At 56.7% G+C, this 21,559-nt stretch overlaps 1 protein-coding gene across 1 annotated transcript; it reads right to left on the bottom strand.

The window, feature by feature from the left end:
* Positions 1 to 18,183: 18,183 nt before the first annotated feature.
* Positions 18,184 to 19,161, bottom strand: CEBPA (CCAAT enhancer binding protein alpha). The gene has a single exon (XM_054389812.1). It carries the CDS (start codon positions 19,159 to 19,161, stop codon positions 18,184 to 18,186), a length of 978 nt encoding a protein of 325 aa, XP_054245787.1.
* Between the last annotated feature and the right edge of the window lie 2,398 nt (positions 19,162 to 21,559).

Here is a 21,559-nt window from a genome sequence, read left to right on the forward strand (position 1 = left end):
CTTGCCTCAGAGCTAAAAGCAGAGCACTGCCAGGTTAAGAGCAGCCCCCAGCACACTGGAGCAGAAGGCAGTGGCACCTTTGGGAAGTGGAGTCCAAAGGACAGGTTCTTGCACTAGGAATGTGGCTGCCAGCAGCTGTGTTGGCTAGAACAGGGCCGTTGGGTATGCCCCAGGTTTGCCTGAAAGGTGTTTTGTGCCTTGGGATTCATGACCCATCAGGCACCCTGGAAAGCCCCACTTGTGCTGACCTGAAATGAAGCTGAAGACCAAGAACACGGCACAAGATCCCCACAAACTATGGATACAGACTCCTTGGTCAGCCTGTAGCTCAAACCTGCTTCGAGTGCAGGATGCAAACTCTGACAGCCACAAGGAACCCCTCTGCAATAACTGATGACTACTTTTCCTGCCTAATTGTCTTCCTGGATTCTCTCTATGGGTATTAAAGTGGTGGCCAGATCATGACAATGGCACCAAGGAGCTTGCAGCATTCATCTTGGTTGTAAGTTAATTTATCCTGCAGATATCACCCACAGCCATTCTGAATTGCACAGCATTGGGCACTCAGTAAACAAGGTGAAAGTTTCATCTAGATTCTTGCCCAGTGATGCCTCTGAGTCTCTGCAGCAAGGGCTGATTAGTGGTGTTAATTGCAGACTGCTCTGAGGTGCCTCGTGCCACAGTGCACACAGGACTGGGTGCATGGGGAGTGACTCTTCTGCTCCTTGGGTTTGCCCAGAGCCCTGCCATTGGTAGGCACAGAAAAGATGCAGGCAAGGCCAAGCAGCTGTGTCGCTTGCAGTCAGGAGGATGCAGCACAGCCTCCCATTCCAGAGAGCCAGGTGCAGTCTCCCACTCTGACACAGACAGCTCCGGGGATCCCAAGCTCGCAACCTGTCTGTCCCCACCTGTATCACAGGATCCCAGCAGCCAGTTCATGATAAACCCTGAAAGGTGTCAAGACAGCAAGCAAAAAGCTACCTGTCTGCCCTGAGACCTCATCCATCAGTGTCTGTAGGAGCTGCAGAAAGCACTGTGACCAGCCTAACCCCAGGTCCCTGTCTGTGACACAATCTCTGCCTCCTGGGCAGCTTTTCACTCTGTGACTGTTCACTCTCTATGCTCTACATCTCATGAGGACACTCCTCTCTGCAAAGCTGGGGGGCAACCAGACTCTACCTTGACACTCATGTTCAGCCAATTGACTCCAACTGACTCCTTCTAGATCTTTCCAGGGTTATGTCAGATTTTCTCCAACTGTGCCACGAGTTTGGAGCACCTCCTTAGCTCAGTAAATGCCAGTGTCACATCTCCTGTGACAGCCACAACTGCTCCTTAAAAGGGGCACAGGTGCTGTGACTGCAATGTTGTGAGGTGCTGTTTTTGGGGTATGGTGGAGCTCACTCACCTCCCTTTCCCCCTGTCTGGGCAGCCCCAGCCCCAGCATTCCTCTGTGGGAGCACGATGGTGTCACAGCAGCTTCCAGTCCTGACGTCCAGCTGCTGCGAGGGGAGTGCCACTGCTGCCCTCCCACGCAGTGCTTTGAAGCTGTGGCTCTGTGTTCTGTCCCAGACAAAAGTCTCCCAGACGATTCAGGCAGAGTGTCTGGCCCAGCCAGCCCTCACTCTGATGTTCTGCAGCAGAAGCAGCCCCTGGGCTTACACTGGGCAGCGATGGAAGTGATGCTGTGTCCCTTTGGGAGCCCTCCTAAGCCAGAAGACCCTAGAATACACAGCATGAGCAAAACAAAGTGGGGGGCCTCAGCATGGCCCTGGGGGGTTGTACTCTCTGGGCATGACATTTGGCAGACATCAGAGGGGCAGGGCAAAAGCCCCATGCTAGTCTGGCAGGAATACTGGTGGCTTCTGCAGGGCGGGGCAGGCCTGCTGCAGCTGCACCCCCAGCCTGCAGAGATGCACAGGGCCAGGCCATCCTGCAGGGCTTGCTGGAAGCCTTTTGTGACTGAGAGAGCAAGACATGAGAACAGGGCAGGATGAAGGGAAGGCTGCCTGAGTCTGCTGAGAGCCTGAGGGGACACCTCTGCATGGGAGAGCTGCCTGTCCATGGGCTGAGAGCTGTGCTGACCTGAGCTTGCTATGGGCACAGTCCCCCCAGGTTTGCCAGAGCCCCTTTCTGTCCCAGCCAGCTGTGAGCTCTGTGCCCTGCTGCCAGCCTGGCAGCAGCACAGACAGCCCTACAAGCAAGGCACAGCATCACTGTGCAGGGCTATAGCCAGGAACCCAGTGCCCTGATAGGGTACTCAGACTTGGGGCCACACAGAGGCACTGCCAGGAGTCATGGAGCAGGATCGTGCCACCATGGGTTGCTGCACTCCTCTTCCTCCCCTCCATGCATCCAGCAGCAGCCAAGAGCAGCTGCCTGATGGGGCAGGCCTGTCCCACACAGCTCAGGTGTATAGGAACCATGCTGCACTGCAGTGGTGCAACAGCTCCTGTCCTCACCTAACCCTCCCTTCCCTCTGCCTCAGACACCAGGCTGGTGGCTGTCTGCTCCACTGGAGAGCACAGCTGGCAGTGCTGCAGGTGAGCAGGGACACAGGGGACGGTGCCTCACCAGCACCCTGTGCTCTGCCTCTTGCACAGCTGCAGCAGAGGGTGTGGGATGAGCATGCCCTGGGCAGCCAGCACCTCAGTCCTCTGTGGCTCCTCCAGGGAGGTCCCCCTCAGCAGCACGATGGGAATGGGAAGGCTCTGGAGGGCCCTGTGGCTCTGTGCTGCTCTCATGTCTGTTTACATGCACTGCTCTCACTGGGCAGAGGTCTGTGGCACTGCTGAGTCATGAACATCTTTGCCATCTGTGGCCTCTGCAAATGAGGGTTCACCCTAACCCAAGGATGATTTACTTTTCTTGGTGGTTCATCTCTAACTGATGCTGGCTCCAAGTCCCTCAGACTTCGAGGGATTTGGGTGAAAATAAATATTATTGATTTTTTTTTTGAGGCTGTAAACTCAGAACAGCAAAGCATGCCAGTCTGACAAAGAAGGGAAAGCTGTCAGGAGTTTGTGCTGTGGGATGACTTCTCACCAGCTTCATACCCAGCTATCTTCCTCAACCCCACCAGGATCAGCATCTTTGCAGGGTCACAGTCCGGAAACCACTGAAGAACTAGAAAGAGCCTCTGACACTCCAGGGCCCTGAACCAGGCCTGAGCACGGACTGGAAACAGAGGTTAACCTGCCAACAGGCTACAGCCACCTCCTTTTCTATCCCCAGGAAAGCTTCATTTTCTTCTGCCTCACCCCAGCCACCATCAGCACCTGCAGAGCTCAGCTTCAACACTGCTGCCTCTCCCTCCTCTCCTTTCTCCCTGGGCTCCAATGATCTGTTGTTGCCAATCTGTTTTCCCACGGATGGCCACAGCCTCACCGAGCAGGGCAAAGCTGTGGTCAGCAAGAACTCCTGCCAGGGCACGTAGGATGGCACTGCTGTGGCCAGGCAGCTGCCCCCTTCCACCCCCGCAGCTACACCATCCTGCTTGTGAAACCATCCCCTCAGAGCCAGCAGAACCCACTACAGGGAGGGTGCTGGAGAGGCCCAGCAGGAACTGGCTCAGGAACACCTGAGCCTGAACTGGTGCTGCTCAGCTGCACCTCCCAGCACTGTAACCAGCATGGAAGGTGCTCCGCATGCCCCAGTGCGAGCCCCTGCCCTGTCACAGGACAGATCATAACCACCATCATGAAATTTTGCAATTACCTGAGTTTAATTAATAGCAAGGAGTGAAAGAGTCTTGCCAGAGCAGATGGCAAGCCCTTGGTTTCTCATGTGGGGACTGTCAGATTGCTGTCTCCACAGGAGAACATCACAGGACACGTTTAATAACCCTTGGAGATGGTTGCCACAGTGGCAGGAAAGGTGCTGGCTGATGCACCAGGACTTGCCCACAAGAAGAAGCCAAGTGCAGAGCTGGGTGCTAAGGAGCTACCACCAATAAAGGACTGCAGTGCATAGACCTAGACCTTACCTGAAGCCCAGAGTCACAGAGCTCACTGGCTCAGGCACCTGCACTCTGTGGTCCCTCCTTGGTTCACAGCCAGGTTTTCTGCTTCTGCCCCTGCCCAGAGCAGCATCTCCACAGAGCTGCACCTTCCCCTATCCTGCACAGGCACCCGGAGATGAGGTGCCCCTTCTCTGAGCACCCCAGGGCATAGGGTCTGGCAAACCAGCCCTGAGAACACTAGCTGCAGCCCTGCGCTCCTCACACCACCAAGCTCTGATGACTTTGAAACAGAAGTTGCTCAGCAGCAGCGGGATGGGGACAGCAAACATCCTGGTTTGGCCCTGAGGAGCCTCAGCCCTGGCAGCTGACTGCCCCGAGCTGGACAGGCTCACGGGAAGTGAGAGAGGAGCGCTCGGATTGAGGAAGGCAGGGAGCCCAGGGCTGCCACTTCCTCACTCAGAAATAACACTGAGCAGACAGGCACCAGGCAGAGGGAAGGGAAGGCTCTCCTCCAAGGCATTGCTGCCACTTTCCCTGGGCAGAAGATGCCACCAGAGCCCCTACAACCTAAGTAAGGTTTCTGTGCCCCTTGAGGTGACAGGAATGCCAGAGGAAGACTTCATAAACACCTCTGCTGCCAGCCTGCCCTCTAGACTTCAGGTGTGCTCTGCCTGGGAAAGAGAGCTCCAGGGTCTGGGTCAGCTCTGCGTGCAGCCCTGATGTGAACAGGGGTGGGAAGGGCTGTGCCACTGTGCTCTGGCAGCACTGTGCTGGGATACCTGTGCCCTGCACTGAGCCTGGCACACCCCGGCTCACAGCCCACTACACTTCTCTTGCAGCTCTGGGTTGGCACAAGCAGCTTTTCTCTCATCTGCACTCTTTGGCTGAGGGCTCGTGGCTCCCTGAGGCTCTGCAGAGGCCAGGCACATTCTACAGGGGTTTCTTTGGGCTCTTCTGTCTCTGTCTTCTGCTTCTGACAGGACACTTGGAAATTGCTTCTTCTCCCTCTGCAGACAGTGGGAGCAGAAAGGACATTTTCATACCACACTCACAGAGCCTCTGAAGCTCTGCCCCATGTCCTGCCACAGCCTTCTGCGAGGGACAAGAGGACAAACCTCCCCTGTAGGACAGGGAAGCACAAGTGCATCAGGCCCGGTGCTGGCTGGCAGCTCCACACAGAGTGGCCACAGAAAACAAGCTTGGCAAGCTGGTTCTGCTGGCAAATGGCATCTCCGTCTCCAGTGTGACTCCAGAGGCTGAGGGGACTGTCACCACTCCTCACTTCGGACAGACCCCACCAGAACTGCTGCAGCCACAGCAGAGTTCTGCTTTCACAGAGCTTCAGAAGAGTTTTGGGCTGGCCTGGACACCAGTCTAGCAGAGTGCTACAAATAGAAATAGCAGAAGAAGGTAGCAGAGTGAAAATATGCAGCGTTAGGTCACGGGTGGAGAGGCAGAGCAGACGGGAAGGCACAGGCATTCTGCTGCTGCCATTGCACGCACAACTCCCACCTGCACTGACCTTGCCTCCCTCCCTCATACCGACGTCGGTAGCCACTCTGGATGAAAAGGAAGCCACACTGGGAAGGAGAAGAGCTGTTTTCAAACCTGCCCTTCCAGAGCCACCCTGAGCACCATGTGATAGTTCACAGAGTCACCACAGGGTGAGGCTTCCCCTCCTAGCAGGTACTGTGGTGCTGAGCACAGAGCCGTGTGCCTGAACCTTCCTGACCCGGGACAGACCTGGCACTCACCTGGGGGACCCCATCTGCAGAGCTGGGTGCCTGCAGCCAGGTTCTCTGGCTGTACCCACTGGCGTGGCTTGTTTGCCAAGGTGCAGACCACATCCAGCTCCTCCTGACTGCTGCAGGATCCCTCAGCCACACGAAGAATCTGAGTATGGGGTGAGAAGCCTAACTGCTGGCACTTGGGGTGTAAGGCTGCAGCCAGTGAGAGTGCCCAGTGCCATTGCCATGGCAGCTGGGGAATGTCAGGGCTCAGCACGCTGCAGCCAGGCACCACATTAAAAATAGATTCAGCTGCAAGGAGCCCTCCTGACCCGCGGCGCCCAGGCCACATCTGCCAGCTGCAATGCCTCGCAGGGAGCTGTGCTCCAGTGAATCAGGTGCTGGCTGCAGATGCCCACAGTTGCCTCAAGACACAAACAGATTTTTTTCCAGACATACTGTGTTGTTTTTCTTTAGCACCATATGAAACTTGGCTGCTCCAAGCCTAAGGGGATCCCTGCAAGCCTCCTGCTTGCTCTGGTTCCCATGGTACTCACATCCACTGAATTTCACCTGGAATTCCAGCCTCACACACCTCCCAGCTCAACCTAGAGTGATGAACTGCACCAAGCCCAGGCTCCAGCTGCAGAGCAGGACTCTTCCCCTTTCTGTGAGCACTGCTGTATGAAACAGTGGAGGAACCAAGCTGCCCTGAAGTGACACAGGGAAAATCCGATCAGCCTCCAGTGCAGGGTCAGGAGGACTTATTTCTTGCTCTGTCTGCAGCCTGAGGGTGAAACAAGGTGAGGAGCTTGCTCCCCTGCCAGCCAGGGACAAAAGTCACTCATCCCTTTGGTTCTCTTGGATCTGCCCAGCAATGACCACAGAGGATTGCTGGCCTGCTGGTGGGCACTTCTGGCAGTTCCTGGGGTTGCATTTCAGTGGCTCTGCACTTTCTTCTCCGGCAGCTCCCAGAGGACAGGGATGCTTTTGTACACTCTATCTGCTGTCATTCGGTATTGGAGCTTTTCTTTGGAAGTAGCTTCATAAATGACCAAAACAAAACACAATCCCAAACCCCAAAACTCAGTCCCCAGAGAAAGCTGAGGAGTGCTGCAGGCATCACAAAGGCCTGAGTGCCTCTTCAGCTGATATGGAGCCAGAAGAAACCAAAGCCCTGCCTGCTTCACAGGGTGCTCTGCCATGGAGTGGTGGTTACTGCTCACCAAAAGTACTTCCTTGGATTTCTGTTTTCTTCTCCAGTCCCATGATGTGGTGAGGCCATTGATGCTATATCAGCATTTGTGGCATTAAAAAAAAAAATGGTGATAATAGAGAAAGGCTTTGGATTCCACAGCTGGGTGCTTAAAGACATACATGACCCAGCACAGCCCCAGAGCCCAGCTGTCCTCCTCAGCCCATCCTGCCATGCCTCACTGGTCCAGAATGGCAGCACAGAGGGCCGGCAAGTGGCTTGCTCAGAGCAGGCTGGATGTGCTCACACTTAGGGCATGGGAGAACACCACACACCCTGGAGTGAAGCTCCTCTGCAGCTGAGTAGGGAAACTCACTGAGTACTGCAATACACCTGACAGATTAAGAAACATTTCCATTTGTTTAATTCTCCACATCTCTTTCTCTTTTCCCTGCAGGATCCTTTGGGAATGCCTCACAGCAACAGGGTCAGGAGAGAAACAGCATCTACCAGGTATGAGAATGACTCATCCTGCCCCATGGTGAGAACCATGCCAGCACCTGGTGGGAATTTCAGAGCAGCTCTATTTCTGCAGATGCAGACTGTGTGAAACATCACTGACTAGGTTCTGGTGGGATAAATAAAAACAGGGAAGTGACAGAAAACAAATAGCTCAAGAATAATCAATAAGCCCAGGAATGCTTCCCCCAAGCCCTGTTTTTCCCAAAGATGTCCCCTGCTCCTTATGCCCCACACCCACTCCATGCATTGTAAGCTCCAGAAGGGCCCTTTCCTCACAGGTAACTCAGAAGATCCACAGCAGGCTTTCTAATCCTCCAATAGCTCTGTGGCACAGAGCCACAGCTGCAAGCCGGGGGTGGAAAAGCTGTCAGCATAGCGGAAAAAATATTCTGCTGAAACTCCAAACTTCGCAGAAAGAGCTGAGTCACTCTTCCACAGTTAAGGTAGTCTGGGCTTGTTACCCTCTCCTGTGCCTCTGGATGGTGCCTGGCACACCCCCAGGGACTCCAGTGCATCTCTGAACAAGAGCTGCCCTGGAAGCAGGGCTGGCTTTGCTCACAGGGGTGCACCTTGCCCCTCCCCCCAACAGACCCAATGAGCACTGACCCAGCGGGAGGCTGGGAGCTCCTGGGTGCACAGAGCAGGGCAGGGGGATTGGCAGTGGCTATGCACATCAGCTCTGCTCTGCAAGATTGTCCCCCTGCCATCTGCTCACACTCCTCCAGGCTGGCCATTTGCCTGACCCCCTGCAGCTGAATGTGTTCCTATTAAACAGCATGAAGATGGTGGAAGCTTGAAAAGCCAGCGGGGTGCAGGGAGCGAAAGGAGCGAGACCACGAACCGAAAGGATCGAGACCACGAACCGAAAGAAGACCTCCTCACTTTGCCTTCCTTTTGCTTTCTTTTGGGTCTTTTTACGTCTCCTGATTCTCCAGTCAGCATTATTGCTTTGGCTGGGCAGAGGGAGCTGCCTCTGAGCCACTACTAGCACACAAAACGACTGAAACCACAAAGGTGCAGAAGGCCTAGGGGCCAGCAGCTGACAGCCTCTGCCGGTGCAGTCATGCAGACCACCTGCAGAGCTCAGTTCAGACGATGTGCAGCACAGCCTGCATAGGTCAAGCTCCCAGAATATCATTTGGCTTGAAAATCTTTTGCTCCTTTGGCCTGCATTGCAACCAGAACGTGAGAAAACTTGTACTTGTGTGTCAGATCAGAAGCCTGCAGACAGGTACCCTGCAGGGCATGCAGGGGCAGTTCCCCAGGAGCTATAGCAGCAGTCTTCACTCACCAGCTGCACTGTGCACACAGCCCTGGTGCTGGGGCTCACAGCTGCCACTCTAGCATGGCAGTGACAGAGGTCACTGTTGCATCTGAAGCCCTGTGGTGACCACACACTGACAAATCCCCCCTGAAAGCCTCTTTCCCAGCCTTGTGTCACCTGCTCAGCTGAAAGCTGCTGGCCAGAATAACTTGCACCCCTGTGCTTGTTGCTCCAGTGGGAGGATATACTGCACACTGTACACCACAACAGGGTGTCCAGGGTATACACAGCCCAGACCTGAGCTGGGCCCTCACCCTGCTGTCCCAGCACACTGGAACTAGGGATGGAACACTTCTGGTGTAAGAAAGGCAGGGAAGGCTTTCCCTTTGTTCAGAATTCTCCAAAACTTTGCTCCTTGTTCTCATATTTCACAAATCCCAGCAGTGCTCCAGCGAGAGCACTTTGCTTGTCATGGGAAATAACTCTGGCTGGGGCAAACCAGTTCTCCTAAAAAAAAACCAGATCGTGCTCTATAGCATGAAAACTACCAAAATTAAGTGGCCCCAGCACGCCCCCACCCTGCCTGCCACCACCAGGCACACACATGCCCAGGCTCCAGCTGGGTACCACTACAAGAGCTAGGCCCAAGAGCAGATGCCAGGCAACTTGATCTTCCTTTGGCCCCTCTCTCCTCTTTTTGGCTTTCACTGCTTTGCTCTCAATCCAGTTCAACTCCATGGGAATGCTGCCACTGGCAGAACCAAACACTGCATGTCTCACTCCTACATCCTCTCCACAGCCTTTGTTCTTCTCTTTCTCTCAGCATCACGTTTTCCCCCAGACACATCCTTCCTTATCTCCAACAGCCTTGTTTGTGCTTCTGCTCACTGATGACTGCCCACAGCTGATGTTCGCCTATGTTTGCCACACACAGCAGCACAGAGATGGCATCGCCAGACCCACCTCAGAACCTTGCTGTGCTCATCTGCTCAGCACTGGCTCCTCAGTCAATGCCTGCTGCAGCATGGAGGAGCAGAGCTTGGACAGCAGCTGAGCTTCTGCCATGGTCAGCTGCCTGAGCTGCAAAGCAGCAGCATTAACAGGTAGACTCCATCTCTCCCCATCAGCAGTGTACTCAGGAAAGAAAAGGCAGACACAACTCTGAGTCCTTCCAGAAATCTCCCTCCCAGCCAACCAGTAATACCCAGGGGAGCACACCAGAAAGCATCTGTAATCCCTGTGGCACATGGAGCCGGCATCTTGCACAGGAGTGTCAGCCCTCGAGAGCCACTGTTCAGCTATAGGCACGAAATACAAACACCAAGGTACAAACTTCAGCTGAGCCCTGAAATCTCCTAGTGGCAGGGGAAGAGCAAATGTCACCTGATGAAATGTACACATGAAAGCTTGCTCTCATGACCTCTTGAAAGGACAGCCCAGGTGAGAGACTGACAGAGCTTTTGACCATCTTGTCTCAGCCAAGCCAGCAGCCGCCAGGGCACTGCAACAGGCCACACTCTGCAGAGCTGGGAAAGCGTTCTGTGCTTGTAAACAAGGCCCCTGGGGCATGGCCAGACACAGGGTAGTGGAGCACCAGAGACACACCACCACCCCTCCAGAAGTTTCAAGACCCTACAAGGCACGCTGGGGACAAGGCTATAAAAGAGGACTCAAGCAGCCCCAGCTGTACACCGCCTGGAGCAGTACTGGAGCACAAGTAGCTTGTGGGGACTGCTGGACACAGGAGTGGTGACACTCAGCTTCTCCCTTTCTCTCTCCTTCCTTTCACTTTCCCATTTCTTCTCTTCCTCTCACTGCACAGATAAATGTTAGGCTTTTGTTTACACTGTTGCTAGATGCTAAGCTTTTATTTGGAATATCTGCCACACCTGTGTGCTAAGCCAAACGTGGAGTAAAGCACTCCTCAGCCCTTTGGGAGCCACCCTTGTGGTTCCTATCTGGGGGTCTTTGGGGTGAGATGGGGGGTGATGGAGTTTTAATGTCCCTCCTGAGCCACTGTGGTGACTCCTGTGTACTGGGATAGGCTATCTAAAAGATCTCCTCTCCCTAGCCCACTGACTGGGACAGGGCACCAGGTCACTGAGGAGTATATCCAGCTACTGACCAAAAGTCATGAGCAACAGCAGTCATGGTAAAAGACATCTGCAACTGATTCTAACCATCCCTACACAAACTACCTAACAGCAGTCACAGTGACACTGCTGGTAGTGAAACCCCCAGATTGCCTACACGGCTTGGTAAGCAAATCACAAATGAATTGACATGAGCTAAATGAGAGCTGCTAATGACAGTCCTCACTCAGGATATCACCACAGGCTGCAGTCTGCCTCAGCAAAGGCGATCTTGGCATTGGCTTTACCAGCTCACAATTCTTGATGTGATATTTGCAAATGTTATTGCTCACAAGGCAAACACCAAGCAGCACACCTAGAGCTTTATTTATTTACATTACCTACCTGTTCACTGAAAATCACAACTTGGTGCTTTCATGTGGTAATCACACACCGACCTTTTGGGGCAGAAGCTGCCAATAGAGTTGTTGTGATTGTATACAGCCCTCACTCATCGAGCCAGACAACACAGAGATGTTCTCAAACCTGCAGTCTAGGGAATCCAATCCTCAACAGCAACCCCCTTGCCTCCAGAGACAACTGAGAGAAGCCAGCTCTGTAACCAACAACAAGATAGGTCAAGAAACCTCTGGTATGGCAGCTCTGGCAGCCCCATTCTTGTGATATTTCACATGGGTTCCAGTAAACATGGGAGGGCTGCTGACTGGAGTGAAGCAGGCAGCACTGGCACACAGCCCTCCAAATTTTATATTATTTTATGAGAAGTCTAAATGCTAATTTGCACAATTATGAATCAACAACAGACACTCATTTCAACCTGACTCTGTCATCAGGGCTTTAACTGAAGTGGCATGCCAATAAAAATGTGAAAATGGGGTTTGCAAAGCCAGGGAGCACACAGCCCCAGCCCCCAAACTGCTCTGCTTCCACCAAAGCAAAGAGTTCCTGCCATGGGCCCAGCAGCACAAGGACAGTGTGCGTGTGACAGATGAGCGAAGCTTGTGTGCAGAGCTACAGTCTGGGACACTCGGTGACCAGCAGCAGGGTCACCATTCCACCCTCACCTCCCACCTGCTTTGGGGGCACTTACTGGTGTTGGCTGGCATCCTCTCCTCTCCCCTCCCCTCCCTGAGGGGCTTCAGTACAAATCACCTGGTGGGGCCAATTTCCAGCAGCATCTCAAGGTTTATTTGAGGCAGGTGTGCAGCCAGATCCAATTAGAAGCTATGGAGGGAACACCCAGAGTGAGAAAACTGAGGTATAGAAGTTGCTTGGCATTTGAGAACATTCTGAAGCATTCTGAGGCATTTATTGAGCCAAGGCTTTCCCTGACTCCAATGAGATTCTGCTGGAGAAAGCAGTTTGGATCTCTGAAGTGAGGTTAGCTCCTAAGTGTGGTTATTTCAAATGAACATACTCAGAAATCCCCAAACCTTGCTCAGAAGAGGTGCTGCACAATCACTTGCACGTGTCTCTGGGTTAATTCAGAAGCATCCCTTGCTGCCTGCTGCGCAGCACCCTCACGACGCCAACAAGTCGCCATCAGAGTAATAAAGACTGGAGCAAAACTAGGGGAGGTCTTGAATCTGTGCTGCTCAGGAGCTGTGGCTAGAACAGGAGCTGCAGCTAGCACAGGAGCTGCTCTGCTGCAGAGAGCTCAGGCAGGGCAGGTGAGCAGAGCCAGCACCCAGCACATGGGCCCAATCCTGTTCCCACTGAATTCAGTGGCAGGTCTCCAACCTCCTCAAAGGGAACGGCAAGGAGCTCTCTATCTGCTTCATCCAGATGAAGATACACATCTCCTCTCTGACAGATTTTGGGCTCCAAGCCATTGGCTGACACTTGTTTGGTTCTCTGCACCTCTGTGACTCATGGGATAATAAAATGCCTGATTTCCATTCTGCCAGATTTGTCTTTCTCCATGGTTAACTATTCATTTCATAGGCAAGATGCAATCCTGCAGCAAAATAGGATGGTGTTAAACAAAGAAGAGTGTGCTTGACTATTTAGAGTAAATGAAGCAAGCTCCCTTTGGCGAGGGTTTCCTTCCAAGGAAAGAAGTTTACCCACACAGCCCTTAGCCACCAGCCCCCTGCTCCTGCAGAGGGGCAGTTTGTGGGAGTCTCTAGCACAGCAACTGGCAGGCAAAGCAGTGCACACACACTGTCTGCACCCCGTCAAGGGGGCTTGAGGAGGAGCCTGCTGATGGAAAGGACGTTAAAAAATGGCTGATTTTTGTTTGTACAGACACCTGGGCTGCTCTGGATGTAGAGGTGCTCCATAAGCTACGAGCATGTGCTGACTTCCCACCCCAGCTGCCAATGCTCTGGGACGAGGGGTGGCTAAGTTTGAGATGCCCAGCAGTACCATAAAAACATACATTTATAATAGGATATGAGCTGGAAGGAATTACCTGAACACCTGAATTACCTGAGACTTTCTGAGCCTTCTCTAGCTCCTTGGAATATGCTTATCATGCCTATTGTCTCAGCTTTAAAATGCAGTGGCTGCAGACAGCACTGAGAGCCCTGCTGTGTGTGTGCTGCGTCTCTGCTGTAAGCATGGACTTCAGTGCAGGGGAAGAGATGCCCAGAGCGAGCAAGGTACATGTAGCAAACTCTATCTTTTAGTTAATCTCCTATCCCAAGCGAGGGCAGCGGGCCCCTTCCCCACCCTTTGCTCACTTAGACATTTGCAATTCTTTTCACCAGTGAATTGGGTCAAACCCAATCCAACCAGTAAATTCAAACCAATAAGTGCAAAGCACTGAGGGGCACCTCCTTTCTCTTAACAGCAAAGCATCTTCCACCACTCCCTTCAGTGTGGAGATTCTGGTGCAGCCCTCCAGAGGCTGTTCCTTTCCTCTAGCCTCCTGCAGCAGGTCGATGACACAAGCTCCTCAGGGGCAATTTGCCCACCAGCTTACTGAGAAACCTTGGCCTTCCTCTGCCCCCCCAGCCTGCTGCAGGACCTTGCTGTGCTCATGAGCAAGCCCTCAACTCTGTACACAGTGCTGGCAGACAGCTACTCCCTTCCTCCCCAGCATGTGATTAGTGCTCAGCCTCACTGCCCACTGCCACAACTCATTCCCTGTGTCCCCACGCCTGGGACTGGTGAGGGCAGGGGGTGGAGAAGGAAGGAGCTGCACCAGACGGGCAGAGGCTGGCAGCATTGCAGCAGTGCTGGGTATGCAAGGAACAAGCTTGGTGGGAAACTTCCAAAAAGCCACTCTGCTGTAGTGAGGACCAGCACCACTATGCACACACCCACAGCACCCTGCCCACGCTGGGTGCTGCTGGAGCTGCCCAAGCCCTCAGCCAGCACACACAGTCCTGGTGTGGATGCAGGTGTGGGGGGAGATGAATGGGAATGTCACAGGCCCTGCCCACAGCCCTGCCACACTGACCTGCTGCATCCAGAGCACGCTGCAGCCGCTACTGCCATGCTCTGCCACAGCAGGGTGTGGGCTGCCTGCTGCTTGCACAGCATCATGCTGGACCAGGAAATCCTGAGGTCCTTTCCAGCTCTGACTGTCCTGTGAGATTTGGAGCAGACAGAGCATAAAATCCCTTCCCACCACCCAGCATTTGTTCCATGTGCATAAACCCTACAGACAGGGACAAAGCCTGGGGTCACACCTGAGAGAAGAGCACTGCAGTGCTCTGCCCTTCCATGCTACTGTTAAAGCAAACATCCCTCAGCACGCTGCTGGGAAAGCCTTTCCATCTGGGCCATGACTTGGAGACTTGTCAAAGGCCCAGCTGTGTGCTGGGCTAAAGGTTCAGGTTGGGAGGGAGAGAAAAGGCAGTGCTGCAGCTGGGCAGTGCTGTCACAGCAGAAGGCAGGCTGCAAAGAGCACCACGCTGCGAGAGCTCTCTTGCCGGGGGCAGAGCTGGGAGCCTTGTTGAAGGCTCAGCCCACAGTTTGGGTTAGGATCAGGGGAGCACTGCTGGCTTTGCACTGTACTGAAGGCAAGTGTCTCCGAGCACCTCCCTGCTATCAGTAATTCACCCTTCACAATATTGCAGGGTGTGCTATGTTTATATAACTGCTGAAACACCTGTGGTAGATGGGATCTTAATTTTGAATCACAAAATGGTTGATTTTCCTGCCACTGAAGAACTGCTTCATCTACAGTTTGTTTCAGTTGCTGGAAAGTCTTTGTCTGAGCCCATCAATGGTTTGCTGAAACGACACAGGCACACATGCACACAGTGAGCCATGGCTCCGAAGGTAACTCCAAGGAGCAGGGCTGTATTCCCATGCTCTAACCACGACATTTGAGTCCCTCCCACACGCACCCTGCAATAATCCCTGCTCAGATAACAGCGTTTCCCCACTTGACACGTCGGGCAGCATTGCTCAGTGAGGCACATCATAGCTAACAGGAGCGTGGCTCTGCGGTGCAGGGGAGCAAGGAAGCGCAAGCCCAAGGCATTATTTCAGCCCAACGCCACTAGAACCAAACTCTTCCCTTGGGACTTACCAGCTCTGACTCCACCAACGTACACCTAAGTGAAAAGTAAAATCCTTAACCCCGACCCACATTCGCTATTTGCCCATCCCGAGCAGCGGGTGGGCTTTGGGGGTGGCCTCCCCTTCCCTCAGCCTGGACCCCGCCGGGGGTGGCAAAGCCCCTCGGAGCTGCCCCCCTGCACCGTGGAGCGGGACGGCTGCCAGCTCAGGGCCGAGCGGCCGCACCTGCACCTGCTTCGGGAGCCTTGGTGAGGGCACGGCCTGCCCCATGGCCCGGGCATCACTGCAGGCACCTACGGGTCCCAGCCTGACTCTTTGTGCGCTCCGTGTGGCGCGCTGGGCACACCGCAGGGCAGGAGCGCTGCGGAGCTCGGCGCTGCCGGCTCATCCTCCCGGACAAGGCGGGCGCGGATGCTGCAGGGGCCGGGGCCGGGACCGGGCAGCTTATGCCCGCACACCTGGGGCGCACCCTCGGCCCCGCCAGCGGCATCTGGCCCGAAGCTCCGGCGCAGGGGAGGGCGGGCAGGGACCGGGGCGTGCCCGCAGACCTCCTCAACGGCCCCCGGGCCAGGCCGGCCCCAGCGTTACTTCACCTCGGGGACGGCGCGGCCGGAGCCGCCTCCCGCCTCGGGCCGCCCCTTCCCGCCTCACGGCGCGGGGCCCTATCGCCGCCAGGACTCGCGCCACCGCCCCTCCGCGCACCGCCGCGGCCCCGGGAGCGTCCCGGGAGGGGACGGTGGCGGCTGCTGGAGCACAGCGCCGGCACCCGACCCGCACTGCCGCTGTCCCCGCTGACAGTCCTGGCGCAGCCCGCGCCCTGCCCCGCGTCCCGCCCCGCGTCCCGCCGACACTGAAGAGCCCCGGGAAGGCGTCTCTGGTGCCCGACCCGGTCGGGGCGAAACTCCCCGGGGACTGGGAGGGGCTCGGGTCGCGTCCCGCCGGGCAGGGACAGGCAGCGGCAGCGTTGACAGGCGAGCGGAGCCTGGGCCTGCCCGCGGTCCTTTTCGCAAGGCCCCCGCTGTGCCGGGTGACAGCTTGGCCTTGCGGGAGGGCTGCGTGTCCCCAGCGCCCGGCTGCATCCTAAAGTCAGGCGAGGAGAGGCGCAGGCCCCTCGGCGGCTGGCCGAGTCCCCGGCCCAGGCGGGACGCGGGTGGCAAGGCGAAGCCAAAGGTGGCTCAGAGGCACACCTGACACCACGAACATTTCGGAAGTTGTCCTTCTCTTGAAGGCAGCTGGGCGCTTATGTCTTTGGGGCGGAAACGAGGGAGCTGTGCTCCGCGGTGGCGCTCGATCACCAGTCCCGGCAGGAGCAGCAGGACCGGCGGAGATGCGAGATCCTGAGGAAGAGGAGGGCTTTCGCTCTCCTGCTACAGAGAAAAGAACTGGCAGCAGAGGTGGAAGGTTATGGTAGAATATATGCTGTTTATTTATGAACGTAACCAGGACTTCCAACAAACTTTATATGCAGTACTCCGCCACCCCCCCCCCGCCCCCGAACTCAAACAACCCCCCAAGGTGTGTGCATTATACATGGTGCACACAGAACCACACACCACACAGACACATGGCACACAGACGCCCCTGGCACCGGCCCCGCTGCCACACTCCTCAGCCTCACCTCCGCAGCTCCTTCTCTCCTTCATGGCTATCTCTACTGGATGGATTCTTGCACAGCTACGACATGAGGAAGAGGTGCTCTGCATGGCTAGCAGCAATTTTGTTTATTTTGCTCTCATGCTGGGAGAAGCTCCAGGGTCCAAAGGTGCTGCAGTGCCAGGGACGAGCCTCCTCACCCCACCGCGGGTGTTCCGCAGCCCCACCCAGGCACCCCTGCCTTGGGGGTCGGTGAGCAGCAGCCAGCCCCGGGCAAGGTGAAGGCAACACACACTCACACTCACTCACCCACCCAAATAATAAAATAACATTGCAGCACAAGGGCATAGTCTCTGTCACCAGATAAGAAAGTTGTGTGATGGCAAAGATCTGAGTAACGCAATAAAAATAAAGTGGAGCTAGTATACACTGAAAGGCTTTCACATTACATGAGGCACAGCTTGGGCAGACAGAGATGTGGAGAGGAGCAGATGTCCTGGAATAAAGCAAAGTACAGGGACAGTTCCTAGTAAATACCCGCATCAATAGGTATTTATTCATTGTGCTTCGCGACCTTGTGACATACAGTACGAGACACTGCTGCTCCTTTTGCTGAAGGGAGCTCTCCACAAGCCCTCACCAGCTGCTGCTCCATCAGTCCCAGGCTGTCCATTGTTCCTGCAGCTGCAGTGGCTTCTGCCCTGCTGCCGGCCAAGGCAAGGGACTGGGCTCGGCAAGGGCAGCCCAGCCAGGCTGGGGCAGTCCTGGCAGCAGCCTGGTAGCTGCCCCACACCTCAGCGCTCAGAGCGGGTGTCTGGCACTGTGCATCCCTCTGCCTTAGTCCTCTTCTTGCTGTCCTCCCTGCAGCTACCCCTGCCTGCTGCACTGCAGGGCAGCTGGGGAGGCCTGGCTGGCAACGGCAGATGCCCTGTCCCAAAGCCTGCACATTCTGCATCCTTCTTCCTTGCGCCTTGACAGGCTGGGGGGAACAGAAAACCCCAGAGCTCCTGCAGCCAGCTTTTAAGGCACATCTGGATTGCTATGTGTGCTTTATTACTATTATTGTTATTTACCCTGTGTAGACGTGGGCTTTTCAGCGTCTTCCTTCCCCTCGCCTGTCCCCTTACAAAACCCACCATGTTTTCAGCTTATTCGTGTGTCATCCCTAAGGCACAGACCTTTTGATACTACAGCTGCCTGGCTTCTTGTATTGGTCGTTAACTGTTAAAAAAACAAACAAAAAACCAAAACAAACACCACCCCCGCCTTCCTCCCCCCTCCCGGCACAATCCGGTGCGTATAGGATCTATAGGTGAGTGGGGGTGGCCCCGCAGTCCCGGCGCAGCTCGGCGCTAGGCGCAGCTGCCCATGGCCTTCACCAAGGAGCTCTCGGGCAGCTGCCTAAAGATGCCCCGCAGAGTCTCCAGCTCCCGGGTGAGCTGCTCCACCCGCTTGCGCAGCCGCTCGTTGTCGGTGGTGAGCTCCAGCACTTTCTGCTGCGTCTCCACGTTGCGCTGCTTGGCCTTGTCCCGGCTCTTGCGCACCGCGATGTTGTTGCGCTCCCGGCGCACCCGATACTCGTTGCTGTTCTTATCCACTGTCTTTTTCGATTTGCTCCGGTGGTCCGCAGGCATCATCTTGAGGGCGCCGGCGGCGGCCAGGCCGCCGGGGGGGTGCGGGTGGTGCGGGTGGTGAGGGCTGGGCACGGGCGTGGGGGGCGGTGTGGGGTGCCCGGGCTGGAGGTGCATGGTGGTCTGGGCGCAGTGGGCGATCTGGTACTGCAGGTGGGACGGGTGCTGCTGTGGGGCGTGGTGGGGGTACAAGGCTGACAGGGCCGCCGCCTTCACCTCCTCCTCCTCGCGGGGCTCCTGCTTAATCACCAGCGGCCGCAGGCCAGGCGCAGCGATGCGCTCGTACAGGGGGTCGAGCTTGCCGTCCACGTAGCCGGCCACGCAGCCAAAGAGCGGCTGCTGGTGGTGCTGCTGCTGGTGCCCCGGCGCCGAGGCGGCGGCGCCGGCTCCATGCATGCTGTGGAAGTCGAAATCCCCGGCCAGGATGGCCTTGGCTTTCTCCTGCTGCTTGCTGTGCTGGAAGAGGTCGGCCAGGAACTCGTCGTTGAAGGCGGCGGGGTCGATGTAGGCGCTTATATCGATGGAGTTCTCGTTCTCGCAGATGTCGCCGAGCTCCGCGCCGCCCGCAGCAGGTGCCGCCGCCGAGGTAGTCTCTCTGTAACTGTAGGCGCTGCCGGGCAGGGGAGTCTGGAGCTGGTGGTGCTGGCCGCTGCTCATCGGGGGCCGGGAATCGACCTCGTAGAAGTTGGCTTGCTCCATGAAGCACCTACAGTCTGCCGGGCATGGTGAAAGGCTCCTGCAATCCAGCTTTCGGACGCGGCGGCGGCAGTGGCGGCTCTACCAAGCCCGCGGCACCCCTGTCCTCTGCGGCGACCGGCGGCGACCGGCACCGCGCGGCACGGTGCTGCTCGGCTCGGCGCTCCCTGAGCCCGGCCCCACCCGGCCCGGCCGAGCCCCGCTCCCTGCCGCCCCGCTGCCAGTGGCTGCCGCCGCCGCGCGGCCGCTTTTATACCCGGCCGGGCCCGCGGGTCGCCCCCTAGCGCCAACCTCCTGCGGGGAGGCCCTGACCGCCGCGCCCGGGTCTTAGCGCCCCGCCGGGGCAGCGCCGTCCGCCCGCCCGCCCCCGGTAGCCGCCGCACGGCCCGCCCCCCGCCCCGAGCTCGGGCGCTGGACTACGCCCGCCGAGGAGGCTCGGTGCTGATAAGAGGCCCGGGGACTTTGCGCTCTCTCTGCCCGGGGCCGCTCGGCGGGGCAGAGCTGCCCAACGCGGCACCCGTTCCAGCGTTCCAGCGCCCGCTCCCACCCCTGCGCTCCGCAGAGTCCCAAAGTTCCCCGTCGCCCGCACGTCCCTGCCAATATGTAGCCAGTCGGGAATATTCGCCCCGCCGTGTCCGCCTGGGGAAGCCGAGGTGCTGCTGCATCGAATCCCATTGCGGCTCGGCTTCAGCGGCGGGACGCACGGGGCTCTCCCGGGCACACCGAGACCGAGGAGCACAGCCTCGAGCGGCACTAGGACCCCAGACGGCTCCCGGCGGGCAGGGGCGGGGACCTCGCGGGGGGCTGCGGAGACTGCCTAGCTCCGTTCTGTTCGGTGGTGAGCGGCCGGGGGCCGCCCTGCCGCGTCCTGCGCTTACTGTTGGTCCATCAAGCCCGGAGGAGCTGCCCTGCGGGGCCAGGACAGCTCGAGCCCGGCCACCCGTGGGCCAGTCGCGCCGTGCCGCCAGCTGCTCGGCGAGGTGCTCTCTCCTCCCGGTAAGGTGCGCACCGCTGCCAGCATCGGCAGCCCCCCGGCCTTCGCCACACACAGGAAAGCCGGCATAGAGGCGCGGGTCTTCTGCCGCAGCCTCGCACGACCCGAGCAGGTAAACGCAATAATAGATTCCCGAAGAGCAAGCGCCGCAATCCTGATCGACTCCCGGCGCTTACCCGGGCCGGAGCGGGCGCAGCCAGGCCCGCCGCGGAGACGCTGTTCGCCTTCCTGGCCTCCCGTTCCTGGCGACTTCGGAGGAGATCGATATTCGGCACGGCCCGACTGGAGACAGGAACTGCGTGTCCCGGCAGTGCGCTGCTCTCCCGGGGCAGCAGGGTACGTTCCTGGGTAAAGCCGCAGACTCCGAGGAGCCCCCGTTTCAGAGCAGCTCGGCAGGGGTGTGAGGATGTTCATTTCTCTCCTTGCCTCCATCTCTTGCAGCCTGAGGAGCAGATGGGTTTGTCCTCTCTTGGATACCTTCTGGGTGCACCTCAGAAAGCCCCACAGGCCTTTACCTCAGCTGGTCCAGAAGGTCCCGTTGAAGGTGTCACAGAGAAAGAATAAATCCAGGCCCCTGGAGCAGGTGCAGGCTTAAAACTGCTGCAGAAGGTTTTCAGCGAAAACTTCTCAAACATAAAAGGCTGGAGAAAAAAAAAATTGCTGCAATTAATAGTTCTGGATGTTCTGGTAAAACTGAAGCTTGTGACAGCAGATTCCTTGCTCAGAAAGGGTTTGCCAGATTCCTTGTGATACAAACTGACAATGTCCTAAAGAGGAGAGAGAATCAGAGTGCACCAGGGAGCCATGGTGCGTGTCACACAAGGGGCAGTGGAGGAGCACAAGGAGCCAGTATCCCCTCAGAAGTGGGTTCTGTGACTGCAGCACAGAAATGGACTACAGAATGTGCTTTTCACTATCTCCCTGTTCACTATCAGCCTCCACTGTCACCAGCAGAACCACATTAAAGCCTGGACTCTTTTGCTGAGAGGCCACACGCTGGCTGCAGTGCAGCAGCAGTGCCTGGTGCCGTGGCACAGAGGGCCAGGGGGCTGTGGCACTGCCTATGCCACCAGCACACTGCTCTGCACTGGGACAGGAGCGAGTCTGGGAAGCAAAAATGTCCCCAGCGGCCCAAACTCTTCTTGTCCTACTCAGGTGAACCCATTCCCAGAACAGGGACAAAGCCAGAGCTGGGCTTTTCCCCTGCTGGGGTGAATGTCACCTGGCTGGGCAGCAGTTTTGTGGAGCTGTCTCTGAAGGCAGCAGAGAGAGGAGCAGGCTGAGGACATCTCCAGTGCCAGGCCAGTGCTGCAGGAAGCAGCAGAAGCATGTAACTCAGCTTGTCATTCAGTAACAATACCCACGCCTCTCAAGGCTTAAAAGGCTCTCACATTTTATAATCATTCT

The sequence above is a fragment of the Indicator indicator genome, chromosome 19, assembly GCF_027791375.1.
Source record: "Indicator indicator isolate 239-I01 chromosome 19, UM_Iind_1.1, whole genome shotgun sequence".
NCBI classification, from domain to species: domain Eukaryota; kingdom Metazoa; phylum Chordata; class Aves; order Piciformes; family Indicatoridae; genus Indicator; species Indicator indicator.